The following is a 21,379-nucleotide window of genomic DNA, read 5'->3' on the forward strand; positions in this document are numbered from 1 at the left end:
AAAATATTTTAGATAGAATTTGGGCAAATGATTCTCAAGTTCACCTAGAAAACAAATTATATGGGTATGAAAAATCAAAACATCATGTGACTATCTTTAGATGAAAGAAGAGAATGAGAGGCAGTAAATAAATATCAACATGTATCATAAAGGTACAATAATTAAAACAGTTGGTAGTGTGTAAGAATAGATTATGAGGATAATAGAATCAGATAGAAAGTTCATTTTAGAAAAGACTCAAGTACAGATAAGAATACGGTATGTGATAAAGCTATTTTAAGTCACTGAGCATGTGGGATATCATCCAGTAAATGTAAATAAATGAGGAAAGATTTGGGGCAAAAATTAAATCCCTGTATTATACACACATCAACATAAATTCTAAGTAAATCAAACATTAAAATGTAAAATATATACCATAGAAGTTCTAGAAGTTTGGACAATCAAGTGAGATTATATGTGTCCTGTGTAACGTATTAACATCACGCATCTAAGTACAGCTGCTCACGAGTAAACCATATGGCGTTAGAAGGGCAAGTTCCACAAACAAGCACAAAGGTGGTGGGTAATTTCCAAGAAATTCATTGCCATTCATCCTTTATTCTGTGCCTCATTTGATAAGACATATGACACTTTATCGTCTGTGAAGCAGTACTAGGCCATATATACATTTGGCCACACTGTGACTTTTAGGACCTTAGTTGCCAGCCCAGGGCCAAACCAGGCCCTGTGGCAATAGAAGCACCAAGTCCCTTACCACGGGACCACCGGGGAATTCCCACATCATTTTAAACCTTTGTTTCTATTTACCTATGTTAGTAGATTCAACAAGAAACCTATAAGAAGTTATGTGAGCATGTAATCCTAAACTTGAATTGAGAATATCCATATAAACTCATATTCCTCTTTTTAAAAAGTGCTTTCCTAATTTTGATGCCCCAGAAGCCCTCAAAACAATAACTAACTTTGTAGAGAATTATGTTATCTAAATACAATTTGTCATTAAAAGGAAGCAGTAGCCCTGAGAGATTGCTGATTCTAGGTCTAGAACATAACACATACAAGACAAGACAGGAAAACATGTCCTGCCAGGTAGAGAAAACTATCGAAGACTGCTGGGATCTGGAATCCATTTGGAGAGCCTCCCATCAGCCAAACAGGAAACAATTTGCTCATTGGTAAGCATAACAGCTGCAATGGATTGAAACATATAAAAAATGTTAAAAATTCAGGAGTTCATAATGATACTTACAAAAAAATTCCCAAAGTCCTTCTATGAAGACACTATCACCCTGATGCCAAAACCAGACAAAGACACTACCAAAAAAGAGTTACAGGCCAGTATCTTTGATGGATATAGATGCAAAACTCTTCAAGAAAATATTAGCAAACTGAGTCCCACAACACACACAAAGGATCATACACCATGATCAAGTTGGATTCATTTCAGGGTCACAAGGATGGTTCAGTATATGCGAATCAATTGATGTGATACACCGCATCATCAAAAGAAAGGACTAAAATCACATGATGCAGAAAAAGCATTGGATAAAATTCAATATCCATTCATGATAAAAACTCTTGCAAAAAGTGGGTATAGAAGGAACATATCTCAATAGATATGACAAACCACAGCCAGTACAGTGGTGAGAAGCTGAAAACCTTCCCATTAAAATATGGAACAAGAGGATGCTCTCTCTCACCACTTTTAGTCAACACAGTATTGAAAGTCCTAGCCACAACAATCAGACAAGAAATAAAAGGTATCTGAATTGGGAGGATAGAGGTAAAACTGTCAATATATGCAGATAGCATGATACTTTATATAGAAAACCCTAAAGACACCACACAAAAAATATTAGAATTGATAAATAAATTTGTTACAAGACTAATATACAGAAATCTCTTGCATTTGTTTATACTACTGATGAAATATCAGAAAGAGAAAGTAAAAAAAAATCAATCCCATTTATAATTACATCAGGGAAAAAAAATAGGTAGGAATAAATCTAACCAAGGAGGTGAAAGACTTATTCGCCAAGACCTATGAAACATTAATAAAGAAGATCAAAGGTGATTCAAGGAAATAGAAAGCTACCCCATGATCTTAGATTGGAAGAATTTTAACAATATTGTTAAAATGGCCAATTTACTGAATGTAATCTACAGATTTACTGTGATCTCTATCAAATTACCCATGGTGGTTTTCATAGAACTAGAACAAATAATCCTAAAATTTATTTGGCAACACAGAAGACCCAGAATTGACAAAGCAGTCTTGAAGGAAAAGAACAAAGTGGAAGGCATAATCCCTCCAGATTTTCGACAAAATACTACAAAGCCACAGTAATCAAAACAATGTGGTATTAGCACGAAAACAGACATGGATCAATGGAACAGAAATAAACCCACACACCCAAGGTCAATTAGTCTTTCACAAAGGAAACAAGAATGTACAATGGAGAAAAGACAGTTTTTTCAGCAAGTGGTGTTCACGTGTAAATCGATGAAGTTAGAACACTCCCTCACACCATACACAAAAATAAAAACAGCATAAAGACTTAAATATAAGACACGACATTATAAAACTCCTAGAAGGGAACACAGGAAAAACATTCTCTGATATAAATCGCATCAATGTTTTCTTAGGTCAATCTCCTAAGGCAAAAGAAATAAAGACAAAAATAAACAAATTGGGCCTAATTAAACTTACAAACTTTTGCACAGCAAAGGATACCATAAACAAAACAAAAAGACAACAAGCATTGGTGGGGAGAATATAAATTGATGCAGCCTGTATGGAGGTTCCTTAAGAAATTAAAGCTAGAGTTACCATGTGTGTGCTTAGTCGTTCAGTCGTGTCCAACTCTTTACATGGCTCAGATGGTAGAGTTACCATATGATTCAACAACTCCACTACTGGGCATATATCCAGAAAAAACAAAAGCTCTAATTCAAAAAGATACATGCACTCCAATGTTCATAGCAGCACTATTTATAATAGCCGAGAAATGGAAGCAATCTAAGTGTCCAGCAACCGATGAATGAATAAAGATGTGAGATGTATATACAATCGAATATTACTCAACCATAAACAAGAATGAAATAATGCTATTTTTAGCAACATGGATGGACCTAGCGATTATCATACTAAGTAATTCAGACGAAGACAAACATATGATATCACTTCCTGTGGTCATGTATGGATGTGAGAATTGGACTGTGAAGAAGGCTGAGCACAGAAGAATTGATGCTTTGAACTGTGGTGTTGGAGAAGACTCTTGAGAGTCCCTTGGACTGCAAGGAGATCCAACCAGCCCATTCTGAAGGAGATCAGCCCTGGGATTTCTTTGGAAGGAATGATGCTAAAGCTGAAACTCCAGTACTTTGGCCACCTCATGCGAAGAGTTGACTCATTGGAAAAGACTCTGATGCTGGGAGGATTGGGGGCAGGAGGAGAAGGGGATGACAGAGGATGATATGGCTGGATGGCATCACTGACTTGATGGACGTGAGTCTGAGTGAACTCCGGGAGTTGGTGATGGACAGGGAGGCCTGGCGTGCTGCGATTCATGGGGTCGCAAAGAGTCGGACACGACTGAGCGACTGATCTGATCTGATCTGATCTGATATATGGAATCTAAAAAATAGTACAAATGATTTTATTTGAAAAACAGAAACAGACTCACAGACATAGAAAACAACTTAGGGTTACCAAAGGGGGAGGGTGGGTAGGGATAAACTGGGAACATGGGATTAACAGATGCATACCACCATATATGAAATAGATAAACAGAAAATTTAGAGAATTGTATTTCATATCTCAATACCCAAAAAACTATAATAGAAGAGCATTCTTAGTCACTCAGTCATATCCAACTCTTTGGGATCCCATGGACTGTAGCCCACCAGGCTCCTCTGCCCATGGGATTCTCCATGCAAGAATACTGGAGTGGGCTGCCACGCCCTCCTCCAGGGGGTTGTCCCAACTCAGGGATCGAACCCAGGTCTCCTACATTGTAAGCAGATTCTTTACTGTCTGAGCCACCAGGGAAGCCCATATACATATATAAGAGAATCACGTAGTTGAACACCTGAAACAAAATAATATTGCAAACCAACTATACTTCAATAAAAAATAAAATTAAAAAGCCATCAGGCACCTTTGAAAGGTGTTAAAGAACCAAGCCATTATTCTAAATACAGAAAAAAAAATCCAAGATTTATACTGCCTTATCTGTAAGAATCGTAACTTGAAGTAACCAAATAGTTAATGAGAGTACATTTTCTTTATAAAAGTATTATAATTAATAATTTAAAAGAAATATAAGAACTAGATATCACCATTCAAATCCCTTGATAAAATAATGGAACCAGGAAATGAGTGTTCACGGCTGCTACAACCATTCCCTGAAAGATGACTAGGCTCTTTCTTGCTCCCAGTCATTGTGGCAGCTGCTCTTGGTTAGGGGCAGTCCCGCACCTATGGCAGAAAGATGGTGATCCAAAAGAAGACAAAAAAGTTGCTGAAGTCGATCAGTTCTAGGCTCCAACCTGTTATAACAAGTGGAAAGTCGGTGCTGCAGGTACAAGCAGACTCTGAAAATGTTCAGATAAGGTAAGAAGAAACCAGTCATCCTTACCAACAAATGCCAAATGCCCGAAACAAATGGAAATCTGAAATAGAGTACTATACCATGTTGGTCAAAACTGGTGGCCACCACTGCAGTGGCAGTGATAGTGAATTGGGAGCAGAATGTTGAAAATCCACAGCATGTATGTCACTGGTAAAGCCCACAGGGGTCCTTGGAGGTGCTGGGGGGGATAAGAAAGAATCTAGGTAATAAGGTCTAACCTCTTCTTTGGGTTTACCAGATGGAACAGTGGTAAAGAATCCACCTGCCAAGCAATAGATGTGGGTTCGATCCCTGGGTTGGGAAGATCTTCTGGAGAAGGCAATGGCAACACACTCCAGTTTTCTTGCCTGGAAAATCCCACGGACAGAGGAACCTGGCGCACCACAGTCCATGGGGTTGCAAAGAGCCAGGCATGACTTAGCAACTGAGCACATACACAAACTCTTCTTTGAGCTATTTTTTTTTCAGTTGCCCATAGGGGGCCTTGTGCATAACATATGGTATTAGGGTTCCCAGTGAAGAACTACTGTGCCTGATACTGCAGCTCCCTGGACTGCAGGGGACCTCACGCAGAAGCACTGTGTTCAGTAGCTCAGTTCAACGTGGTAGAGACAGGCCATGTACACAAACCCTAAGACCAGCAGAGAGAGCTGGAGTGTGAGCACTACCGCAGCCAGGAGGCCCAGTGGAAACTCTACCCCCTACCCTGCTATTGAGAACCCTATAAAGCAGCCCTGCCTATTGGGGGAGCCAGAACTATGCAGGTCAGCTCACATTTCTCCAATCTCTGATCAATAAGGCTTTCCTTTGCTGCTGAACCAAACTAGGTCTCTTTCTATTGGCATTAGTGATGCTGGGCAGGAGGACTTTGGTGGGGACTGACTGAAAAGGGTTGGCAACATGCACGCTGGCTATTATTGACCCAGGTGATTCTGATATCACTAGAAGAACGCCAGAACGGACTGGTGAAAAGTAAATCGTGCATATTTTTTCTTCAGTAAAACTGCCCACAGTTTAGAACAAATGTCAAAAAGTGAAACAACCAGATGTTATGTGTCTCCTGATGGGAGTATAAACATACCAATGAAGCATTATTGTCAAAATTTCAAAGTCTAATCTGATTAAGACTGCAGATCTGGCTACAAGTGTTCAGAAGACAGGGACATCATAGAAGTGTGTTCAATAAAATCCAGAGTATGAGAAATTCTGCAGGAAAAAAAATATAGTTTCTTCAGTAAATACTTGCTAACACAACACAAGGAACCTGTTTGCATATTTAGTCAAATAAATCAACTACTTAAAAATATTTTTAAGATAACTTGAAAACAGTTTTTTAGATGTAATAGTGTACTATGATTATATTTTTATATGCTTATCTTTTAGCTATATATAATGAAATATAATAAAATAGATAAACAGTAAAATATATAAGTACATGCTTAATGGAGGTTTTGATTTAACAAGTCTTGGGTAGCATCTAGTCACTTATGTTTTTAAAAAACAAACCAAGATAAAACTCCAAGTTAATTCTGATATATACTACTGATCAAAGGCCACCAAGCCAGACCATAGACATATTATAAACCCTGAAAATGGAGGGAATAAAGTAGTTAACACTTGTGACTTACGGTGACACCATTTCCCATCAGGAAGCAGGACATATCCCTCAGGGCATGTGCAGTAATAGGATCCAGGGATATTTTCACAGTCATCTGTGTAGCCATGATTCCGAAAAGCACACTCACTGACATCTACACCATGGCAACAGCAAAACAGTCAGAAGGTAATTTTTGGAAATAAATTGTAGTATCATTAATACATGAGCAATAAGTAGGGTATCTCACACCTCTGCCTGCTATAACTGACTGCAGCAAGACAGTTTTTGCTACTCTGACAAGGGGTGAAAGTACCCCAATGTTCATCGCAGCACTGTTTATAATAGCCAGGACATGGAAGCAACCTAGATGTCCATCAGCAGATGAATGGATAAAGAAAGCTGTGGTACATATACACAATGGAGTAGTACTCAGCCATTAAAAAGAATACATTTGAATCAGTTCTAATGAGGTGGATGAAACTGGAGCCTATTATACAGAGTGAAGTAAGCCAGAAAGAAAAACACCAATACAGTATACTAACGCATATATATGGAATTTAGAAAGATGGTAACAATAACCCCGTGTACGAGACAGCAAAAGAGACACTGATGTATAGAACAGTCTTATGGACTCTATGGGAGAGGGAGAGGGTGGGAAGATTTGGGAGAATGGCATTGAAACATGTATAATATCATGTATGAAACAAGTCGCCAGTCCAGGTTCAATGCACGATACTGGATGCTTGGGGCTGGTGCACTGGGACGACCCAGAGGGATGGTATGGGGAGGGAGGAGGGAGGAGGGTTCAGGATGGGGAACACATGTATACCTGTGGTGGATTCATTTCAATATTTGGCAAAACCAATACAATATTGTAAAGTTTAAAAATAAAATAAAATTTTAAAAAAATATAGAAAGCAAAAAAAAGAGAAAGTTCAATTATCCCGAAAGCCACCATTTAAACTGTCACAGTTTATTCTTTCAAATATAGATTTTCATATCAAAATTACTCTTGAGATAAAGTAGCACTATTTCCCCTGAAAAGATATAGCCATTTAAGGAAGGCCCATGGAAAGTTCTTGACAAGGACAAGACATCCCACGCTCTGCTCTTCAGCCTTCTCAATGCTGACAGGGGTCCTTTACCTAAACTTGGGAACATTCCCCAGCAGTTTTACTCTGGCTGAAACCCAGCCTTCCAGATCACCGTTCTATGCAATGGCTCTCATCTACTGGTCCCATGTAAGCAGGGGGCCACAATTAACAGGAAGAACCCAGGTTTACCTAAAGTCTCATCCCAACTAATTCCACTGAATTCTTTTTGTCAGTACTTCACTGGCCCTCCCAGGAGAAGGGACACAGCATTTCTCCCTAGGTTCATTACATTGAGTCTGGAGTCTCAAAATAGGAAAAGCCTAATATAACCGGCCCTGGCACAGTCTTTCAAGATCCTGAACAAACGGTTACATGATGAGATGTGGGAATCACATACTCTTTGAGGATCTCTTAAGAGAGCTAAAAAACTTGACAATACTGACATTTTGCACACCATCAAACCAAACCCATGGAGGTCCATGGAGTCCACTCAGAGAATTCCTGCCTTATATTCATCCCTGCGTAGCCTCTGAAAGTATTTTATCTAGGAACAGAAGATATAAAGGAGAGCTGAAAGTGCTACAAAGGCTTTAAAATTGGGGGGAAAAATAACATTCCTTTTCTGGGGGGAAAATATGAGGAAATTTGAATTTGGTTTCACACTGAAGCTCTTGATGACCCACGCAAGACCAGCCACTGGCTAAGCTGAGCTGAGCTCGCTCACCAGATTACCTTCACAGTTCTTTCCATCTTGGCTTAAAGTGTATCCCTCTGGACACGTGCACACTTGGGACTTAGGCTCTTGCTCACACATGCGGCCACTGCAGTTACCTTTCTTCAGTTTGCAGAGTTTCTGATCTAAAAGAGAAGACAGTTAATTTGGTGCAGAGGTGTGTTTTGACAGGGATGGTACATGATCCCTGCCTGGTTCTTAAGAACTCCAGTCTTCCTGCGACATCAGCAGGAGTGTTGTTTCACAGTGGTGGCACTGCTCTAGGGTCAAACCATAGCCCAGATTACTCAGCATTCCAAAGCCCATTTATTTCTCTAATTGTACTCCTCCTACAGTAGCTCTCAGGAGGAACAAAGTGTGTATGTTAGTAGCTCAGGCGTGTCCAGCTCTTGGCGACCCCATGGACTGTAGCCTGCCAGGCTGCTCTGTCCGTGAGATTCTCCAGGCAAGAATACTGGAGTGGTTTGCCATGCCCTTCTCGAGGGGATCTTCCTGACCCAAGGACTGAACCCGGGTCTCCTGCATTTCAGACAGATTCTTTACTGTCTTAGCAAACAGGGAAGTCCTAGTTCTCAGGTTAGGACATACAATTAAATGGAAATGTCATTCTTTGGGTTATAAACACTAAGTACAACTTAATAGCTTTATCTTCTTGACCTGCTTTTATGAAAATATGTATTTATTTAAAAAAACAAGGCACAAAACAAATGTTTTTTGTTTTTCTGATGCTGTTTCTTGTTGAAAATGCTGAAAATGAAGTATGTTTAAGAAGCAAAAAAGGTACAAAATTAAGAACACAATTTCTTAAGTATATTTACAGGTCAGATCTATATATTTATCTATTTTAAGGTCATTATGTAAAGAACAGCATCTTTAAGACAATATATTCTATTGCTATATGTCATATCCTCAAATTTCTGAGTTTATTGCTGCCAGCATTTCTTGTTTCATAAAATAGCCCAGTGTGAGTAGTAAAATCTGCTCAGTGAGGTAGGTGTTTGGGTTAAATTAGCTAAACACACTGAACAACAAATGGCCAACCTGGTACCTTTGGTTATCGGAGTCCTGGGCTAAACTGGCAACACATATATCCCTATCATAATTTGCTCCTCATTTTTTTTTTCTGCCAATTTTAATGACTTTATGAAATACTATGGGATAAGCTTGAGTTTGAGGGCAGCTCTCAAGGTTCATTTTGGAGGCCAGAGCCCTGGCAATAGGAGACGGCAGGGGAAGAGGATTGGGGCCATGGACCAGGAGTCCTGGCATAACTGAGATCAGTGACAGCCTGAGTAATGTGAGGAGCCAAGGACCTACGGAAAGGACCACTGAAAACCCAGCCTTCTGTGAAAGAAACAAGCACAAGCAACCAGTCAGCGAGAGCCTAAGCACGGCAGTGCGAGAGGCCTAAGCTGTCCTCCATGTAGGTTTGTTTTCCTGGTCTCTGTTCATCTATTAGTACCTAGAATGATGGCACCTAACTCTGACTCTGCCCCTTTCCTTCTACTTCAAGTCACTAAACACATTCCTTGACCAACAAACCATCACACGTGCATACGTCACTAAGCTGTGTCCGACTCCTTGCAACCCCATGGACTGTAGCATGCCAGGCTCCTCTGTCCATGGGATTCTTCAGGCAAGAATACTGGAATGGGTTGTCATTTCCTTCTCTAGAGGATCTTGCCAACCCATGGATGGAACTCAGGTCTCCTGCATTGACAGGCAGGTTCTTTACCCCTGAGCCACTTGAGAAGCCCAAAGCATCACATGTTGAAAACATAGTCTTGTCCCCTTGAAAATGTTTGTAATGTACATTGAGGTTTCGTGGGGGGCATGTCACCTTCTAGAGATTCTGACCTGATAAATGAAGGAAAAGGCTCATCTTCACCAGAATCTAGAACAACTGTGATGGTAGGACTCTTCACAGCACATTTTAAGCAACGCTGGCCTAATATGTTAAGGGAACATCCCACTTTCACCTAAGTTACCAACACCTCCTTTTAGCTAATCTGTGTTATTTCTCTGGTTAAACTTGTTTACTCAGATCTCTTGATAGAGTTAAATGCACAATATTTCTGATTGTTTAATACTACTGCAATACTACCAAGTCAGGTAAGATTTACACGGCATAGTTTTGGATATTGATTCTAAAATTTTTGTTTCTTGTCCACAGTTTTTATGCCAATTACACATTTAGTTACATTGTTCATGGTCCCACATGCTTCACATATCAACATCTTAATTAAGAAAATTAAGAACCAAATGACCCAGTTTTTAAAGTAAGTGATTAAAGTCAGAAACTCAAAGACATATTGGAGACAAAATGTACCTACTTCAATTTCTAAAAAAGAGCATGTGATTGTCTTAACTGTACTTTTTATAATATTTACAAGTGAAAATCAACAAAAATCCAGAAAGGTCTGATTCAGCCTTTTAATACCACCAAAGTGCTACCACTTTCTTAAGGTAACAAAAAATTGAGGAATCATGCTTCCTATAAATATCTTTTATAAAAATCTTTCCAAACCAAGCATGATAGATGACCACTGCACTTAAGAGTTGGGAAAACTGAGTTCTGTCTCAGTTCTGCTTTTATATAAAATCACTTTATCTCTTTGACTTCAGTTTCCATGAAATAAAAGTGTTGAAGTAGATAGCCCCTGAAATCTCTCACTGAAAAAAACATTATGGTTCTATACAGAATCAGATGTTTGTTGTAAATTCCTCTAAGTTTACATGTTTAAAGATTCTCAAACCTTAATTACTGCTTATAAATGTTAAGGGATATTCAAACTGATTTCTGAGGAAAACAGTGAGTGTCTAGGGTACAGGAAATTGCTCTTTCATCTATATCCATTGTTATTTATCTCTTTTCTTCTTGTACTTTTCTATTACCTCTTACTTGCTCTTCTGTGTGTTCTTATCATTAACATTGCCATTATCATCACAGTTATATATGTATATGCATGTGCATGTATGTATCTCTTTTTCATTAATCAATAAGCTTTTGAAGATATGGCATGTATCCCATTCACATTTATAGTCCAGGTAGTACCTAACCTGGTGCCTTTTACCACACAGGGGTGCTACAAACATCTGGAAAACATGCACAAAAGTCTGTGCTAGTGAAACCTGCAACGTAACTCCCTTCCTTGGTTTTTCCTTGAATATCCAGTCAACCTCAGAGTTAGAACTCAAACAGATGGTCAGTACTCTTTTTACTATACCACAATGCTGATGGTTTTACTGATACTTATTAACAATATACAATATTATTCAGTGGTGAACATACGAGAAAAGCAATCACTATTGTACTCTGAATGGTTGTGTTAATGATGTGACCTGAATTCACTCAACACCTAAAAGCCATTTTAGGAAGTGGCAAAACAGAGGATTGAGAGCTGTATTTTGCTTAATCTCCTTAATCTTCTGCTGTGCTTTAGCCTCAAATTAGGTTGAAGCCAGCACTCAGAATGCTGCTGCTGACCTCAGATAACACCCCTCCCGGAGCTCAGCAAGTGCAGCCTGATTACCTTTGAGATCAAATTAAAGCTCCTTAATCATGGAATTTAATGTCCACCCCCACCTGCGCCTTCAATAACTATCCAGCACACCCTCATGAGCTTTGCTACAGCCAAGCAAACTATAGATTTTTACCTTGGGCCGGTTTTGAAACAACACATGTGGGATTCCCGAGCCTACTTCTTTCCACTGATCACACCTTTTTCTCAACCTCAAATTCAGTGTCAGATTCACGTCATCAACAAAGCCTTTCCAGTCTCTTCCATTTGAAACCATTCACTTGAGTCATTCTTGTAACTAAATATTTAGCAGCCCCAATGGTCACAAAATTTGACTAATGTTTTATAAAGCATTTATATTATCACATGTATACTTTCATAACAAGCCCTTGAGCTGTGTAGAGCAATTATTGTCTTCATTTTAGATTATGAAATAGTATCTTAAGGATCACATATAGATAATAAGGGGTAGGACTGGGACTCAAATTCCAGTCTTCAGTGATACACCCCATCTCCTTAATACAGATAACATGTGTGTATGTACATGTATGTATGTATACTTATGTGTGTGTATATAGAACAATGGGTTTTATAGAAAAACACATTTATATTAGTGATATTATATATTAATATATACCATCTACTGATATATATCAGTTATTAACATATTAACAGATGTTATACTATATTTTTATATAATATATAAATTATATGTACATAGTATATTTTTCTATAAATGTCCATGATTTTTGTTTTATTTATTTATTGTCTATTTCATTAGTGAGTTTCCTGAATCAATGGTTCACTCACCTTGCTCAAAAAACCTCCCAAACAGTATAATATAGGAGTTCTTTGTTAATAGAAAAGAAAGAGGAAGAAACAAGAAAGGTTATTCTGTGTTATTGCAATTCCTAATTGTAGTAGAAAATCACTTAGCCAGAATTTAGCTACTTGGTATCATTATCCATCTAAACCTAAGAATCAGAAAGTAAACAAATCAACAGCCTCTGAGCAGTTAAAAAATGAATGCCTCTCACTCACAGAAGAGCCTTAACTAAAGGCCCACTCAGTGTTTGTGTATTTTAGACCTGTTTCTGAGGAGCTTGGCCCGCCCACAACATGATGATGGTATGCAGCCCTCCACCCATCTCCTCACTGCCACCCCTCACTCCTCTCCACCCAAGGTACGGTGGCTACCTGATTCCAGAGTTCTTTCTTGCTGAGCCCAGACACAGCCTAGGCCCAGCACTGCAGACCACTAAGGGTTAGTTACTGGTCACTTTTCCCACCACTAGATGCCTCATGTCATGACTCTTCTTGAAGAAAGATGGCATAATTTAGAGTGTAAAAATGATAACTGCAATGAATAAAAACATGTCAAATATTTTTTACATCCTTGAATTTATAAAGATGCTTTACAAAAAAAATAAAAAGTTCACCTCTGGAGGATACACTAACCCTTTATTCTGAAAACAGATAAAGTAAGGGAAAGATTAAATCAAGCATTTAATTTACCTTTTTTAATAAAAGATGCTCCTCAGGGAAATCATATACCTGATTGGAAACGTTCTTCAACTAATAAAGCAGTAATAGAATTAGAATGTCATTACTTCAAGCTTCTAATGAAAAAATGGCTCTAGACAATGATAATCAATAGCTTGTAAAGCCATTATATGAAAGGCTGAGAGGAAACTCTACAATGGACTGACCAGGCTGGTAACACCTAAATCCCTGACCTATCTTTGAGCATCACAAGGAGAATGGAGACCCAGCCGCTACATGCCCTCTGGCCCGGTCACTAGCAGCACACAGTACTACCTGAAGTACCACTTATAGAGTACTCTCGCAAAAAATCTGAATCTGATCAGGCTTCTAGGCCAAAGCCACCAGGTTATACACAATCATGTTAAATGATACCACAGGATAGAATCTGCAAAGTCTAGAATGTGGGGAATTCTAAGGGACAAGATCTGGATTCTTCAACAAACAAATGGCAGGGAAAAGCCTCAGAGAATAAACAGAGGCCACAGCGAGGCATATGGAAACCACCAAGAAGAGACAACGGCAAGAAAGATAGAAAAATGATAGAGAGCTATTCAAAGTATTTAAAAGGCAGCTGTTTGGTGTCAAGGCAAACTTGCATTAAAAAACCCAGCTTTGCCTGAAGTCAGTCCTATTCTTGCCCCAGTGGTGTGTAATCTTTGCAAATGTGATCCTTATCATTAAGAAAATATCTATAACTATCTATAAATGTTAGGAAGCTATAGAAATCCATAATTTGCTAAGATTTCTAGAAGAAATAACAGATCTATAACAGATCTGGGTACTCAAATTGATCATTTAGACTATATGAAAGCAGAGAATGTAAGTGTAGGCGAGGACATGGAGAAACTGGAAACCCCGCGCTCCATCAGCAGGAAAGTAAAATGATGCAGCCACTGTGGAAAGCGGTGTCATGTGCCTTCAGAAAACTGAAAACAGGATTACCACGTGATCCAATAATTCACTACTGACTATAATTCATAAGAATTAAAAGCAGGGTCTCCAAAAGAAATTTGTATACCCACATTTTTAGCACCATTATTCACCATAGCTAAAAGGTGGAAGAAACCCAATTATTCATCAATGAATAAATGGGTGAGTAAAATGGAAGATATACATGCAATGGGGTATTATTCGGGCTTAAAAAGGAAAAAAATATCTAACACATGCTACAAAACAGATGCATCTTAAGGACATCGTGCTGAGTAAAATAAACTAGTCACAAAAAGAGAAATACTGCATGATTACACTTATAGGAGGTACTTAGAGTAGGAGTCAAAATCCTTGAAACAGAAAGAACAATAGAATGGTGGGATCCAGGGACTGAGGAGAGGCAGAAATGGGAGTTGTTATTTAATGGGTGGAGAGTTTCAATTTTACAAGATGATAACATTTACAGAGATGAATGGTGGTGATGGTTGCATACACACACACACACACACACACACACACAAACCATAAATGAACTTAATGCTACTGAACTGTACACTAAAAATGGTTAAGATGAGGGACTTCGCTTGTGACCCAGTGGTTAAGACTCTGTACTTCCACTGCAGACGGCATGGGTTCAATCCCTGGTTAGGGAACCAAGATCCTGCATGCCACACGGCACAGTGAAAAAAAAAAAAAAAAAACCTAAGATAATAAATTGTATATGTATTTTACCACAATTTTTAAATTTCAGAAAAACTACATGAAAAAAATACTTATATATGTAGGATGATTCTTTTCTAGAAGTTTCACAAAACCCCCAAGGTTTTATAGTAGAAACCCTAGCAATCACATAATCGAAATGAATCAGTTGCACCTGGACAGCTTTAGCTACACTAGCTACTTTCATAAACAGGTACATTTTTAGGCAGAAGCAAGTCTTCTCTCAGAATTAATGACATTCAGCAATATTTCTGTGCATGAAATGAATGCAAAGTATTTTAATAGTGTTGATGACAGATGTCCTATATTTTCTAAAGAATATGCTCTTGAAATTCTCTTATGAATTTTAAACTGGAAACAGCATTTTAAAGAATTACAGAAGAATGCAGAATTATTTGCACCTTTTACAAAAGAACATCTGTGAGCAGCAAAACTATAGTTGCAAATTCCCCGAATGTTGAACTTGAAATAATGTCATTAACATTATATACAAAATTCCCACACTGGCTCTGAGATTCATATAAAATCTGCCTTTCATATTTGTGCATTCCACATCTGCAGATTCAACCAACCATGGATTGAAAATATTCTTTAAAAAAATTCTGTGAAGTTTCAAAAAGCAAAATTTGAATTTGCCGTGCACCTGCGATGGTTTGCATAGTATTTACATTGCATTTACAGCTATTTACACAGTATTTACATTGTATTACATATGATAAGTAGTCTTGAGATAATTTAAAGTATAAGGATGTTAGATAATATGCAAGTACTATTCTGTTTTATATAAGGGACCATTGCAGCCTTGGATTTAATATTGGTGAGAATCCTGGAACAAATCCCCATGGGTACAGAGGGATGGTTGTAATTGTACAGCTGTCAAGGCAGCCACAAGAGCACTGTTGCCTCATGGGTTTAATCATGACAACAAAACGTGAGATCAAGTCAGTCTCTTTTCAGAGAGCCAGAGAAGAAAGAGAGAGACTCTGTGTATGTGTGTGAGAGAGAGAGAGGGAGAGAGAGATTGATTCCTGAGTTCCTGAATAGAAAACATTTTTAAAAGAAAAAATAAGATCTGGGTCCCACTGATCTGTGCAAACTGAAGCTTTTAACCACAAGCCATGGATAGACAAGAATATGCCAAATTACAGATTTTCCCAGAACAAGTTAGGCAAATCTAAGATATGAAATTATAGACAATAGCGAGGGTAAGTTGAGGCGGCAGCATGGTGTCAGTCTGCCTGGGTTCAACGCCCAGGTCTACCCCAGTGTGACCTTAAACAAGCATTTGTGACATTGCTGAACCTCAGCTTTTAACCCATAAAATGTACTAATAATCACATGATTTGTGGGGTGGTTAAGATTAAATATATTAGAGAACCATTGGAGACAGAAAACTAGGAAGCGTTGCTTTTTAGAAATGACTATGAAAGCTTTTATCACTGCTATACCCGTAAGAGCCTAAGCTCTACACTTTTTGAAATTTTAGGGAGAGTGAGCCTATAATTTCAAGATAGCTTAAATAGCAAAATTTGAGCCACGTCTTCCAAGTGCCATTCTTCATAAATCTATTTAGAATCAAGCTTAAAAATCACAACCAGCAAATCATTTTCGTAGCGTATATGGCAACTGCACACTCTTCTATTTAATTTTTCAGCACTACTTTATTATAAGACATAGCTTGCAAAAAATAATAAGCTATTTGTATTGTAAGCTGAAAAGAATGAGACTCATAGAGTAGATCTGCAGCAATCTCTTCTGAGGATGGCATGAAAAATAGACGTTTCAACTGTGCCTTTAGATTCACAATCAGGTTGATGGAAACAAATAGCCCCACATCATTCAGCTTAAAACCTAGATAAAGAAACAAACAATCGGCCAACCAGAGTTATAGAACTGGTATAGAATTTAAAGACTCAAGAGACAGTTTTCTATAACAGGTTAACCTGGGGTATCCTCTAATACACATTAATGAAGTCTCCTTTATATACAGTTGGGAAGGTTCCCTGGAGGAGGAAATGGCAACCCACTCCAGTATTTTTGCCTAGAGAATCCCATGGACAGAGGAACCTGGCGGGCTACAGTCCATGGGGTCACAAAAAGTTGGACACTGAGCGACTAATACTAAGATTAAATGAGATAAATGAGATAACATAGCCCAGAGCAGATCATTCTGCACCCATTCTATAGTCATGACTATTCCTATTATTTCTAAGAGCACTACAACCTGTGCCATTTTTCTATTTTATCTCCTATTCAGCAGCCTATGTGATCCCCAAATCTATTATTCCTAGCTCAGATCTTTTTCCCTGAAACCTAGACCAATTAACTAAGGAATTTTTTTAAAAAGTCTCTGAAGCACAAGGGAGTCTAAAAGATTGAAAAAGACTCTCACTAGAGCTTCCCTAGTGGCTCAGACAGTAAAGAATCTTACTGCAATGAGGGAGACCTGGGTTTGAACCCTCCAGGGAAGATCCCCTGGAGGAGGGCATGGCAACCCACTCCAATATTCTTGCCTAGAGAATCCCATGGACAGAGGAGCCTAATAGGCTATACAGTCCATGAAGTCGCAAAGAGTCAGACACGACTGAGTGACTAAAGCACAGCACAGAGCTGAGCTGCAAAGATCTGTTGCAGGGAAAATTGATTTAAAACACTGGGATTCATTCATAATATACAAAAGGGAGCAGCCCCCTGAAGACTATCTAGTAAAGAGTTGGGGTAGGTGTTATAACATGTAAGGAAGGCAGCATGTACTCAGATATTAAATATCTTTAGAACTTGTTCCTTGTGGTATTATTTAGGGGAGAAGGTGTCAAAGGGTGTTTTTTTAATTCTTTTTTTTACCTACTACAGTTTATTAAATGTTCTCTAGGCTGCAGTCCATGGGGTCGCAAAGAGTCGGACACGACTGAGCGACTTCACTTTCACTTTTCACTTTCATGCATTGGAGAAGGAAATGGCAACCCACTCCAGTGTTCTTGCCTGGAGAATCGAAGGGACGGGAGAGCCTGGTGGGCTGCCGTCTATGGGGTCGCACAGAGTCGCACACGACTGAAGCGACTTAGCAGCAGCAGCAGGCACTGGAGATACAATGGAGAGTTGTATTCTCTGTCTTCACAGGAGGAAGCTGAGGAAGTCAGACAATTACAGCAAACCATGATAAGTGCTCTGTGATGGGAAATCTGTTATTTTCTGAAAAGAGCTACTGAGGCTCCAGTGAGCTGGTCAGGGAAGGGGTTCCTGAAAGAAGAGATTTTGGAGCTATTACTACTTCTTAGAGGATGAAGAGTAAGTCACTGCTGTGAATTAGAAAGAGTGTTCCCAGGGAGTTCCCTGGTAGTCTGAAAGAAAGTGAAAGAAATTGTTCATTGCTCAGTCATGTCCAACTCTTTGTGACCCCATGGACTATAGCCTTCCAGGCTCTCTCTCCATGGGATTCCCCAGGCAAGAACACAGGAATGGGTTGCCATTTCCTACTCCAGGGGATCTTCCTGATCCAGGGATTGAACCTAGGTCTCCTGCACTGCAGGCGGATTCTTTACCTTCTGAACCACCAAGGAATAGTGATTAGGATTCATGGCTTTCACTGTCTCAGCCTGGGTTCAATCTGCTCAAGAAATGGAGATCCTGCAAGCCGTGCAGCCAAAAAAAAGGAGAAACCGTGTTCCCAATCATGCTGAAAAGCTGGAGGAGAGAGCAAGCATGCCTCCTAGGCTAAGAGAAAAATCAAAACTTTGAGGATGGCTGCAGCCCTGACGATAAATGAAACTGAGAAACAGGGGCCCTGTGAACCAGTTCAATAAAAAAGAGACTGGGTTTTATTACTGGCAATTGAGTGTTTTGACCCAGGAATGACAAGATTGGGTTCTCCTTTTTGAAGGGTGATGCCCCCTGCAGCATGGCAGAGGGAGTCAGGGACACTAATGAAGTGGCCCCCAGGGATGGAGAGCTGCCGAGAGGAGCACAAGCCAGTAGGTGGTGGAATTGCTAGGCTTTGGAGAGTGATCTCACAGGGATGGATCTATGCCTAGGGATATGGAGATTAAATGCCACTTATCGAGGCCTAGACCTGGAGGTCTTCAACCAGATACTGGAGGGAAAAGAGCTTGGCAAAAGGGAAGGGAAAGTAAGTGAGTCAGTCATTCCTTCTGTGCCTGAAGCACTTGCAAGAAATCCAAGTAGAAATGCTCAGAAGGCAGATAAACGTGGGCCTTGAGAGGCAAAGGGGAGCTGAGCCTGAATATGTACATCCACTGTGCCCCTTTGCTTGGCGTGTCTGAGCAACTACATGAAGCTTTGTGTTAGAGTCCAATGAGGGGAGAGGGAAAGAATGCTAAATCAAATTGGCCAAATAGTGATAGGCCTGGTTACACGTTAAATTACAATCTAACTGCAAAGGAGAGCTTTTGAAGGAATTTAAGTAGAGGAGTTAACCCATCAGATTTACCATTTATAAGCAAGAGGAGAAAATGAAAAGATTAAGTGGCTGCTCCAACAGGCCGGATAAGACAAGCCAGCTCTTTGGACTATGGTGGTGGCAGTGGAAGAGAGAAGTGGACATTTGAGATAAATTAGAATGTAAAATGGAAAGGATTTGGCAGTAGGCTGAAAATTGGGGTGAGGTAGTGGGAGAAATCAGGGATGATTCCTAAATGTCTGTCTTGAGTAAGTGGAGAAGTGGGGAGTACGTGCCGGACCTTGTTTGAGGTCAAAGATGACTCACCAGATGCCCAAGCATCACCCTCTGCCTTGGGCTATACGAGTGGACGAACCACTTTAATTCCACTGGGTGGCACAAATGATGAGTTGAGGGTGATTTTAACCATATCCTTCCCTGTGTGCTTGTTAGCTATCCAAATTGTCTTCTTTTTCCATGTTGAATAGAAGATACAATCTCCAAAGAAGGACTCTGCAAGCAGATTGTGCCTAAAACAACAGGAGAAAAGCATAAAGAATGGCAGAATATTTCCTCCTGGATTTATTAAAGTTTCACTTCAACTTATGGTCTGAATTTTAATCACCTACATTTTTAATCGTTTCTCATTTATGGTTAGAAACAAACATTAAGTTTAAATTTGTATTTGTGTAGCCATAATCTGAATTAATAAGATATATTTTTAGCTTCAGATCCATTATCTCATTTTTTCTTTTTCTTTTTTTTTTTTTTTGCTACTCAGCATGTAATTGTGGTGAAAATAAAATACAGAAGAAAACAGACACAGGAAAAGAGTGGATTGCTGGTTTCATCACTTTCACATGCCAAATTTCTGCTCTTGCTAAAGGCAGCTAGATTACTTGCTGGCAAGATAGGAAATCAAATGAAACATAGATTTTTTACAAACCACAGGACATAACAATTAAAAAAAAACTAACCAGCATGTGAAAACTATAAGCCAAATACTCTTCAGTTCAGTTCAGTTCAGTTCAGTCGCTCAGTCATGTCCGACTCTTTGTAACCCCATGAATAGCAGCACGCCAGGCCTCCCTGTCCATCACCAACTCCCGGAATTCACCCAAACTCACATCCATCGAGTTGGTGATGCCATCCAGCCATCTCATCCTCTGTCGTCCCCTTCTCCTCTTGCCCCCAATCCCTCCCAGCATCAGAGTCTTTTCCAATGAGTCAACTCTTCACATGAGGTGGCCAAAGTACTGGAGTTTCAGCTTCAGCATCATTCCTTCCAAAGAAATCCCAGGGCTGATCTCCTTCAGAAGGGACTGGTTGGATCTCCTTGCAGTCCAAGGGACTCTCAAGAGTCTTCTCCAACACCATAGTTCAAAAGCATCAATTCTTCGGCACTCAGCCTTCTTCACAGTCCAACTGTGGTCATCCATACATGACCACAGGAAAAACCATAGCCTTGACTAGACGGACCTTTGTTGGTAAAGTAATGTCTCTGCTTTTGAATATGCTATCTAGGTTGGTCATAACTTTCCTTCCAATGAGCAAGCGTCTTTTAATTTCATGGCTGCAGTCACCCTCTGCAGTGATTTTGGAGCCCCCAAAATAAAGTCTGACACTGTTTCCACTGTTTCCCCATCTATTTCCCATGAAGTGATGGGACCGGATGCCAGATTTTCATTTTCTGAATGTTGAGCTTTAAGCCAACTTTTTCACTCTCCACTTTCACTTTCATCAACAGGCTTTTGAGTTCCTCTTCACTTTCTGCCATAAGGGTGGTGTCTTCTGCATATCTGAGGTTATTGATATTTCTCCCGGCAATCTTGATTCCAGCTTGTGCTTCTTCTAGTCCAGCGTTTCTCATGATGTACTCTGCATAGAAGTTAAATAAGCAGGGTGACAATATACAGGCTTGACGTACTCCTTTTCCTATTTGGAACCAGTCTGTTGTTCCATGTCCAGTTCGAACTGTTGCTTCCTGACCTGCATACAAATTTCTCAAGAGGCAGATCAGGTGGTCTGGTATTCCCATCTCTTTCAGAATTTTCCACAGTTTATTGTGATCCACACAGTCAAAGGCTTTGGCATAGTCAATAAAGCAGAAATAGATGCTTTTCTGGAACTCTCTTGCTTTTTCCATGATCTAGTGGATGTTGGCAATTTGATCTCTGGTTCCTCTGCCTTTTCTAAAATCAGCTTG

General features: G+C 39.4%; 1 protein-coding gene across 1 annotated transcript in view; it reads right to left on the reverse strand.

Annotated features, from left to right (window-relative positions):
- Window positions 1-21,379, reverse strand: part of EGF (epidermal growth factor) — a 102,825-nt gene that overhangs the window by 51,423 nt on the left and 30,023 nt on the right. Inside the window, 3 exon segments of the mRNA XM_061419399.1 lie at window positions 6,266-6,388; window positions 8,061-8,186; window positions 19,501-19,703. Of these exon segments, the coding sequence (XP_061275383.1) occupies window positions 6,266-6,388; window positions 8,061-8,186; window positions 19,501-19,703 (452 nt within the window).

This window comes from Bos javanicus, chromosome 6, assembly GCF_032452875.1.
Source record: "Bos javanicus breed banteng chromosome 6, ARS-OSU_banteng_1.0, whole genome shotgun sequence".
NCBI lineage: Eukaryota > Metazoa > Chordata > Mammalia > Artiodactyla > Bovidae > Bos > Bos javanicus.